Below are 10357 nucleotides of genomic sequence, written 5' to 3'. Positions count from 1 at the left end.
TATGAATCTGTTCTTCATGCAGCTTAAGCCCTTCAGGGCCCCTCCATTCGCAGCCCCGGGCCCAGCCTGGCTTGCCTCTTCTACTTTTTAGGCATTGGTCTGTTACTTCTCTGTGTGCTCCAGCCACACTGATCTTTCCTCACAAGTTTGGGTATTCGTGTGTGCTCCTCCATCCCCTCTCACACTCCTAGCTCTGTGCTCACTTCTCTCCACTCCCGAGTCACTATTGTGAAGAATCCTCAATTTCCCAGCCATTTAAAGACTTGTGTGGCTCCAGGGACCTTAGGCCATACTTCTGTTATAATTGTGCTGTCTCATGAGTATCTGTTGGGCCGTCATCCTCTACTCTGACCTCCAAGCACAGAACCTGGGCTACACTGGGATCTCAGCTAGGCCCTGAAGGAGAATATGATGCCGTGGTCTCCATGGGATGTGTTGGAGCATGCAGACTGTGGGGTCCCTGAGCTATGGGGCTTCTTTCTGGGAAGAGGCTGAAAGGGAAACCCCAAAGCCTGACACGTCTCTTTACTCCTTGCCTCTCTTGTCTCAGGGCCCAACCATGAAGGTCACCCCCGTACCAGCTATTACCAGTACAGCCTCAGCATCCTGGCACTGTGTGTCCACCAGAAGCGGGTCCATGACAGTGTGGTGGGCAAGCTATTGTATGCTATTGAACACGGCCACCATGTCCGCCAGGGCCACCTCTCTGTGGGTGAGTGGACAAACCTAGCCTTCCCCCAGCCTCAGGGAAGGAAGGCCTCTATGATCTTCTCCTATGCTCACCTTTCTTGTGAATGTCCTCATTAGACCTCTAGAAGTGAAATGGTGGTGTTGCTGGCTGAGAGCCAGCTCTGGAACCTGGCTTGACCCCAGCTCCATCACCTGTTCACTGCAGGATGTCCCTACTCTGTCAGTCAGGCTTTTCCTAGAAAATAGCCTCCCAGCAGCCTCTCACTAAAGGGTGCATTACAAACAGAGGTCTGTGCACACACTGGGTGCTCTTGACACCAGTTAGCCTGGGGATCCTGATACCTGGATTCTGATCTGATTGTTGTATGTTGTATGACCTGGGGCCACCACAGTCAGTTTTTATCATCATGCTTCAAGGTCTCTGCTAGGCCTGGGCTCCAGGAGTGAACGGGTAGTGTTATGCCCAGGTTTCTGGTCCCCAAATGAATTCACGGAGCTGGATTTCCAATGCAATTACATGAGGGTTTTAATAATATTCAAACTTAAGTTTGGACCAACACCTTTCTAGCACCCCAACATGGTGGGTGCAGAAGGTGTGGCAGGGGGCCCTTGGAGGGGAGAACTTTTAAAGGAGAAACGCCATAATCAGGGGAGGTCATGTCCTGTCGTCTTGAGATTGTGTAAGGAGGGCATGGGGGAAGGTAGTTTTTGAAACCGTTGGTCAGTTTTTGGTGTGAAAATCTAACAAAGAGCCATAAATTACTGACAAGGTATCTTCAAGGACAGGATGCCTCCCAAGAATATCTGGGCCTCATTTAATTTTATGGCCCTGCCCCCTATCTCCTTAATTGGCTATTTTCAGGGTATCTGTTCAAATTTCTGCTATGACAGCACATTTATGGAGCTGAGATCGCCCCCACTGCCCTCCCTCCACTCATTATATGGCTTAAGATGAATCCCCTTCTTTAAAATGGAGTTTGCAAAGTTAGGTTCACACAGTCGGGACTCTTTGGGGGAGGGTGGGAAACAGGAGGGTGGTGGTGGTGTTTGGTAGATAATTGCCCAGAGAGAAAAGGGCACTGGGGCCTTTGTCAATAACAGACTTGAACTGTTTCAAAGGCTTGCAGAGAAACAGTGAACACATTACCTATAGGAGGAGAAGAACTTAAAGATTCCCTCCCAGGCCCTGGCTGCTCCTCCTATTGATTAAATCAGACTGCCTGAGGGTAGATGAGGTAGCTGTTCCTGTCCAGTTCTCTGCGGGGCAGGAGGTTTAGCCCAGTAGCACAGCACCAAGCATGCCTGAGGCCCCAAATCCAATACCCAGCACTACAAAAAAAATATGAATCAATTAATCAATAAAATAAAGCTCTCTGTGTGAGCCCAATGTGCATCCTAGTTGGGGAGCAGGTTCTTTAGGATCCGTCCTCTTGTATTCTTGTTTTCAATCTGTCCATCTGTCCTGCTGCTCAAGACACTCAGTGACCAATTAAATCCATTTGTCTAGACTTGAGAGGTTTTCTGGGGGCTTAGTATGTCCAATGTTTGGATTGGGGAGTCCTGGATTGGTACCCCAGATGTTCCTGAACCCCACCTAGCCTGGTTCTATAGCTATCCAGTTCATCCTAGGCTCTATCCCCCAGACACCGAAGCCATGGCTGGCTTGGCCTTCACCTGTTTGGAGCGTTTCTTTTTCAATCCTGATTTGAGACCACGAATCACCATGGCCATTGAGACCGTGCGAGAGAAGATCCTGAAGGCCCAGACCCCCGAGGGCAACTTTGGGAATGTCTACAGCACCCCACTGGCACTACAGGTGGGAAAGAGATCCTGGAACCACGACCATTCAACAAGTCAATGGAGGGTGGGCTGGTCGGAGGCTGGAAGACCTGGCTCCTCCCCAGTGATTGACCTATCTTCTCCTTCTCTTCCCCACAGTTTCTGATGACCTCCCCTGCTTCTGGGGTAGGACTGGGTGCAGCATGCCTCAAGGCAAGGGCATCTCTGCAGACCAGTATCCAGGGCGGGGCCTTTCAGAATCCTCTGATGATTTCACAGCTGCTCCCGGTACTGAACCACAAGACCTACCTGGATCTTATCTTCCCAGACTGCCAGGCGCCCAGAGGTAGCTGAACCCTTTCTGTTTCCTGAGTAATCTGCTCTCTGTGGGTCCCAGTGATGGGCAGTCGGTTGGTTCTGCTTTGCTGAGCCAACAGGAGTGTGTGGGTCTGCACAGGACACGGCAGCTTAAATGAGGTCGCAGCTTTTTGATGCTCATGGTGTGGAGACAGATACCAAATAAGCCCTCTGAGTGGTACCCACTGTGGAAATGTTTGAGTGAATGGATGGAGAGATGTATTAGCCAAGGTCTCTAAAAGAGCAAAGTTTATAGAATGATTTATTAGACTGACATATAGCATATGGTCCAGATAGTCTGACAGCATCCGTCTCACTCTGGAGAGGTTGAGAATCCCAGAGTGTTGCAGTCCATGATGGGATGTCTTGGCAGTCCCATCGTGGTGCAGAAGGCCCAAAGGATTCCGGACAGCAGCTGGCCTTCTGTTTACACTGGAAGTCTAAAGAAGGTGGTTTCAATTATCAGCGAAGAATGCTGCAGTAGCAGCATAGAGGAACTTGAGAGTGAGGGCAAGCAGAAGCTGCTCCTTTCATGTTCCCCATCTGGGCTGCCATCAGAAGGTGCCGCCCACATTTACAGAGGGTCTTCCTCATTTTGAATAATCTGATCAAGAAAAATCTCTCCAAAGAATACCCAGAGACTTGCATTTTAGCTGGTTCTAGATCCAGTGAGGTTGACCAGTAAGATGGGTCATCAGAGATGTGTGAATGAATGAGCAGACAGACACGTTTGGTTAATTTTGATACCCAAGGAGCTTAGTTCCCAGCACTGAATCACTGGGCACCATCTTGGTGAAGAACTTGAAGGAGTGAGTGGGATTTGCCAGAGCAGCGGGAGGAGAGGGCAAAGGCAAATGCGCAGAGACCGGTGATGCAGGGGTGGGGGCATCATCTTGGAACTGAGTGGGTCTGGGAGAGTGAGCAGAAGAGTACTGCACAGAAAGATGAGTCCGTCCATTAGAGGTCACCAGGAACAAACGGAGAGGGTCTTCTGAGGTGAGGTGTAGCAGATAGGTGGGAGGCAAGAAGCAGAGACACCAGCAAGGGCCAGGGGGACTGGGTTAAGAGGCAGGCTTCTCCAGGTGGGTGTTCATTGACTGAGCCACTATGGGGGAAGGCCATAGCCACATGGGCCGCAGTGTCCAGGGAAGAAAGAAGAACTTGGCTCCCCATCCTCATGACCGCTGCTCTTCCTGTCTCTCTGGTGCAGTCATGTTGGTACCCGCTGTCGAGGACCCTTCACCGGCCCATATCCCAGAGGTCATCAGTGTCACGCTGAAGGTCTCCAGTGTCCTGCCACCATACAAACACACATTTTTTATCCTTTCTGGGTCCACCTTGGAAGATGTCCTGAAGATGGCTCAAAACATAGGAGGCTTCACGTGAGACTCCCTCCCCACTTCCCAGCCCTTACCCCGCTCAGCCCTCCATGCTTGGAATGGAATCACGGGAAGGAGGGAACAGACAGGTTTCTTGGGAGAAGTTCTGGCTTAATCTCTGCTTCTACCGCCTACACTCCTTTCCGGCCAGTGTTTTGGACCTGTGGTGTTTAGCCTGTGGTGTGAGCTATGGACCACCACTGTCATTGAGAGCTCACTCTAGAAGCAGAGACCCAGCCTAGGAATTCCAGTTCTTCTATCCCCACCCCAGCTATCTAGCCAGGATAGTTATTCAGTTCGGACTTGAGATATCCCGCCTCCTCATAGGCCAGTGTGAGGAGCTGATGGTCTCTGGTGACATGCTCTGAGTAGGTCTAATGTCCGGCAGCAGTAGGTACTCTAGGAAGACTAATAGTATCAATTCATCTTGCTAGAATTTTGCCATTAATAACCCTGAAAAGCTAGACAGTGTGTTTGTCCCCTTGAGATTTGATGGGCCTGGGAATGAGCATATCTCAATCGCTGCTCTTTGCTTGGTCCTGGCCATACCAGGAGGTGGACATGGCTCATGGGGGGACCTCTGGCTCAGAGAGGTTGAGTTCTTCCTGCTGGCCTGCTCATTTCCCTGAACTCTTGCCTCATCTTGAGAAATCCGTGCTTTCTGTTCCCAGCATTAGTTCTAGGGAAGGCTGACATCTAGGGAAGGGGACCATTTGGTCATTTGGGTCAGCAACTCTGAGACCAGAGCTGCATCAATACCACCACATTTAATTAATTAATTAATTAATCTGGTTTTTCAAAACAGGGTTTCTCAGTGTGGCACTGATTGTCTTAGAACTCTCTCTGCAGACCATGCTGGTCTAAAACTCAGAGATCCACCTGCCTCTGCCGCCCGAGTGTTGGGGCTAAAGGTGTGCGCCTGACCATACGACTGTCTGTCTCGAAGGGGCAGAAATGGTCCCAGTTTTCAGTTTAAGTGACATCTCCTCCCACATCCCCGCGGAGGACTGAATCTGGAGCTTTGACAGGCTAAGCGGAGATCTACTACTGAACCGTTAGATTTTTGCTCCTCACTTGGAAACAAAGTCTGTACTAGTCACAGACCTCACATCTATGACAAAAGGCCGTACACGGGCAAACTGGGGGGAAAGGACCGGTGTGGGCTCAGCGTTCTGGGGGAAATAGTTCATCGTGGTGGATAACTGAGCTACATCTCTGGTCCCCACATTAAAAAAAATCTGAGACAGAAGTATTTTGTTGTTTTATTGTGTTTTTAAGTTTGAGTCAGAGTTTTATAAGTTGCCCAGGTTGGCCTTGTTCTATAGTGCAGACAGGCCTTGAACTCTCGGTGCTCTGCCTCAACCTCCCAAGTAGTTTGGATGACAGGCCGGAGTCACAAACCTGGCTGGTTTATATTTCTTGGAATGGAGGCACTCCCTCCCTGTCTAAGATGGAATTTGCTAATAAGCCCTTTGGAGGGACAGAGTGCATGATCTATGGGGTGCTGGCCGGGCCACTGGTGGTGGTGTCTAGGAGGGTTGGAGAATGTGAAGTTGGAGGCAGGAGGCTCAGAGAAGGCTGTGTGGTTGAGTGAGAAAATCACCTCTCTGTGCCAGGACCTCAAATCTAACTCCATTCTCTCCAGAAAAGGGCAGAGTAGAGAGAAGAATCAGATAGCAGCATAGGCAGCAGGCACCCTCAAAGAAGGGAACGCTACCAAGTGAAACTAGAATGAGACCCAGTGCCACTGCTCTCTGCCTCTGGCCCCGTATCTCTGAGCTCAGGTCTCACACGCTGGTAGCTCAGTTCCATCAGCCCTAAACACCCACACCCATGCCAAGAGGCCCATAACTGCTGAGGGACGATGGTGGATAAAACCCAGGTGGGCAGCATCAGTGAAGCTGTAGAGAAAGTGGGGGAAGGGGTGCCACGACCTGCAGTGAGATGGCCTAGGAAGCTGGCCTGGTTGGCCTTCTGTTGCTGTGAAAAACCCCACAGTCAAAAGCAACTTGGAGGTGGACAGGGTTTATACGATTTGCAGGTTATAGACCATCACTGAGTAAAGTCAAGGCAGGAACTCAAGGCAGGAACTCAAGGGAGACAGGAACCCAGAATCACCAGCACTCTGTCAGGGTATGTTCTGGGGGATCAATTATCAATCAAACATGGCCCAAGGAACACCCCCTGGCCAATCCGATGGAAGCAACCTGTCAATTTCCTCTTCCCAGGGGTCTCTAGTTTGTTTCAAGCAAATTTAAACTAACCAGCCCAGCAGGGCTAGGAGAAGGGCACCCGAGGGCAGGCAGGTTTCTGCTGGCGTGGGTGAGCCCCCTGCTTTCCTCCTTGGGGACAGCAGTCACTTCCTATCTTTTCTATTTTCTAGGTATGAGAAAAAGCCCTCTTTGTCAGGCCCCTACCTGACATCCGTACTGGGGAAAGAAGTGGGGGATCGAGAATTCTGGCAACTCCTCCGAGACCCTGACACCCCCCTGCAGCAAGGTGAGTCTGGTGGCCTGCTGCCCTGGATACCTCCCACCCCGATCCTCACCCACTTTGAGATAAGTCTGCGTCAACCCAGCCCAGCCTTTCCCCCGAGCCTTCCTGGGCCGCAGCTTCAGAGACGCATCCAAAGCGTGCGTATTTAAAAGAAAATCTCCATTGGTGGATGCACAGCTGTAATCCCAACAACCCTCAGGATATTGGGGTAGGAGGATTGCTGTGAGTTTGAGGCTAGCCTGGTCTGTATAGCCAGACCCTGTCTCAACCACTGGCCCTACCAAATCAAAATGAGTCACAAATAGAACTGTCTCTGGATGCCTGGGTTCTCAAGGGACCCTTTTACTTCCTCCATGTTTGTGATATTATTTCTAAATGGTTAATTTAGATGTAGGAATGATTTAGGCCTCAGGCCTGATGATCTTCCACTATGCAAATGATCTTCCCCTGAGCCACACCCAGCCTGGAGGCTGATTTTATTATCCTCCAATTTTCTCCAATGAGAATCTGGTGTTCACCATGCTAGTGAATGACAGAGCTGGGACTTGAAGCCAGGTATCTGCTGGACTCAAAGGTCACTTCTGGGACATTCATTAATGGCACCCCTGGACTACACTGAGACAGTCCCTCTGTCTGACAAGTCTATTTTGAAGATGGTGATCCTGTCCCAATTTCTTTCATGCTGCCATTCAACTGTTAGTCCCATGTCTACCCATTGGGGGCGCTCTCTGCTGTGAGCTTGTTAGTCCCATGTCTACCCACTGGGGGCGCCCTTTCTGCTGTATGAGCCTGTGGCCGGAGAGATCCTGCTAAGGCTGGATGAGAGTCTCCAACTGGTTCTGCACAGCTCCCAGCTTCTCACCACCAAACCCAGAGTGGGTCTTAGAGATGTGGCTTCAGGGTAGTGGTCACTTGATGTGGTTGGGGGTGGGACGTTGTCTTGCTAATTCCCTTCGTTCCATTTGTTTCTGCAGGCATTGCTGACTACAAACCCCAGAATGGGGAAACCATCGAGCTAAGGCTAGTTAGCTGGTAGCCTTGGGCTCCCTCCTGATGTCCTTGTACCCTGCTGCCACCTCAAGTGCACTTGGAGCAATGTCCCTCAGATCACTTCCACTATCTCAGCAAAGAGAATCCTAAACTGGCCCTGCCTAACCCAGGGGCCTTTCATGAAGGCTGCAGAAGTCTAAAGAACAGGCTGTCCTTGACTTCCTCCACGTGGGAAGACTGCTGGCTGTGGGTGTTGAGTACCACTGCTCTGGGAATGGAGTCTTGCAAGGAGGCCTCCACAGCCCGGGGGCTGTGTTCTGACCCCCATAACTTTGCTCTATATTGTCAGGGTGGTGTTCCCAGAGCTGGTCATAAGGCAGCTGCTGGCCAACCTTCAGCGGGGCCTTCCAACATAATTAAACCTGATTTCCCTTTCCTGGCTGCTGTGTTCTGACGACTCATAGTCATTGCCTGGGGTGCGGAGCAGAGGTGTCTGGGTGTCCAGCAGGACTTGTGAGTGCTCTCCTGTGTATCAGGCGTGAAGTGGCACAAACAGAGCTGACTACACACACCTTTATAAATATCACATGGAACAGCCCATCTCTCATTAGGAAGACAAGGGAACCAGTGGTAAAAAAGTAAAAGTGACTCACGGAAGTTCACAGCTAGGCAGTAACACTGTAGGAGGCAGTGTTGGGCAGGAGACATGACTTAGGAGACAGAGGCAGCTACTGACTCCTGCTGTGGACTGGGCTGTGGCTGAGTAGTAGAGCACTCGCTTACCAGGCACAAAGCCTTATTATGCATGTGGCCTAGGCTGGCTTTGAACCCACAATCTTCATGTCTCAGCCTCCTGGGATTACCAGTGTGTCCCCACCATACCTGGCTTTGAAGACCTAATCACTGCCCATTCACCTTCTGATACTATCACTTTGAGGTTAGATTTAAGCACATGGATTTTGGGGGACACACAGTCATACCAAAGAATGCTTGTTTAAAAGGAACCTGTATACCTGTAATCTCAGCTGTTAGGAGAGAGGCTGCATCCCAGAACTGCATGAAATGAGAACTAAGCGATATTTGATGGGGTAGGAATATTGCGCCCTTGTTACAGGCTCTGCCTGGCATGCACAATGCCCGGAGTTTAGCATCACATAAAGTCAGCTTGGTGGAGCACACCTGAGATCCGAGTGCTTGGGAGGCAGAGGCATAAGTATCAGAAGTTTAAGGTCATCTTCATCTGCATAAGGAATTTGAGGCCAGCCTGGGATATAACTCTGTCACACACACACACACACACACACACACACACACACACACACACACACACACACACACATTTCTGAGCTGAGGACCGAACCCAGGGCCTTACGCTTGCTAGGCCAGTACTCTACCACTGAGCTAAATCCCCAAACCCACAAAGCCATATTTGCCCAAAAGATCCCACCCACCAACCTGGAAATAGCTAAGGACAATCAAAAACTTGAAGTTGGGACTTGCCTGCCTCATCTCCACACTAGGGCCCCCAGGTTCCTCTTTCTGAGTTTATGTTCTAAAACGGGTATCTAATCTGACATACTCAGCAGGGACCCAGAGAAGCCAGGGATGAGAAGAAAGTCATATTTGGTGCAGGGTCTCACCATGAACTTTAAGAAGCCCCTTTTCCAGGTCAGGGGGACCAGTCTGTGTCACTGTGGGGTGGTGCTCTCTGGCTCATGGTGTTTGTGACATATAGGACACTAAAGCCCCGGTAGAGAAATGATCTGGTCAGGGTTGAGACCATAAGAAAAACAGCTCAGACTTCCACATCTGCAGCCTAGTCACCAGGGATGAGTTCCTTTTTCCTTTCCAGCCTCCCTCAGAAGTGTTGTTGGCACCACCTGCTTCATAGAAGAGCTGTTGGGCCCTCAAACAGCAGGCTTCAGATTTGCGGACACTGAACACCGTGGGAAGTGAAGGCCGCTGTGAGATTTTGAGCAGACCCCAAGGAATGAGAAAGCCCTCCCCTCCAGTGATGTGCTCTTTGAATCTGGGCTTCTTGGCCCCCCATTCTCCCGCATGCAAACACTCTCCTACTGAGAGCCCTGTTGTCTATGCTGTTGAGACAAGTTAAAACGGGCTTCAAAAGTGGGCAGTGGCACACGCTTGGAATCCCAGTGCTGCTGTACACACACCACAAACAATAAACTGCTGGAGTACTTTCTCGTCAGGACCATCAGCCCCTGAGTAACGACACGGAGGCTTCTTATTGTGAACACTTGGCTTTTAGCTTAGGCTTATTCCCAACTAGCTCTTATCTAATTAACACATATTTTTAAATCCACATTCTGCCTCGTGGCTCTTTACTTTTCCTCAGTATGGCACATCTGACTTGCTTAGAGTCTGCTGGCGAGATCCATGGCCTAGATTCCTCCTCCCAGTTCCTCTTCTCTGCCTGGAAGTCCCACCTATTCTCTCCTGCCTAGTTATTGGCCTTTCAGCTATTTTTTTAAAATATTTTTTTATGGTTTATTTAACTTTATTTTATGTGCATTGGTGTGAAGGTGTCAGATCCCCTGCAACTGGATCTTCAGACAGTTGTGAGCTGCCATGTGGGTGCTGGGAATTGAACCCAGGTCCTCTGGAAGAGCAGTCAGTGCTCTTAACCACTGAGCCATTTCTCCAGC

At 50.2% G+C, this 10357-nt stretch overlaps 1 protein-coding gene across 1 annotated transcript in view; it reads left to right on the top strand.

Annotated features, from left to right (window-relative positions):
* The window catches only part of Tcn2 (transcobalamin 2), a 15144-nt gene extending 7010 nt beyond the window's left edge, over positions 1-8134 (top strand). The window contains exons 5-10 of the mRNA XM_005366117.3: positions 551-712; positions 2334-2506; positions 2629-2815; positions 4037-4208; positions 6589-6704; positions 7676-8134. Coding sequence (XP_005366174.1) covers positions 551-712; positions 2334-2506; positions 2629-2815; positions 4037-4208; positions 6589-6704; positions 7676-7737 — 872 coding nt within the window. The 3' untranslated portion in view covers positions 7738-8134. The remainder of the gene's footprint in view (positions 1-550; positions 713-2333; positions 2507-2628; positions 2816-4036; positions 4209-6588; positions 6705-7675) is intronic.
* The last annotated feature ends 2223 nt before the right edge of the window (positions 8135-10357 follow it).

The sequence above is a fragment of the Microtus ochrogaster genome, unplaced genomic scaffold (genome assembly GCF_000317375.1).
Source record: "Microtus ochrogaster isolate Prairie Vole_2 unplaced genomic scaffold, MicOch1.0 UNK6, whole genome shotgun sequence".
NCBI lineage: Eukaryota > Metazoa > Chordata > Mammalia > Rodentia > Cricetidae > Microtus > Microtus ochrogaster.
The sequence above is the reverse complement of the archived record's forward strand: the minus strand, read 5'-3'. Positions and strand labels throughout refer to the sequence as shown.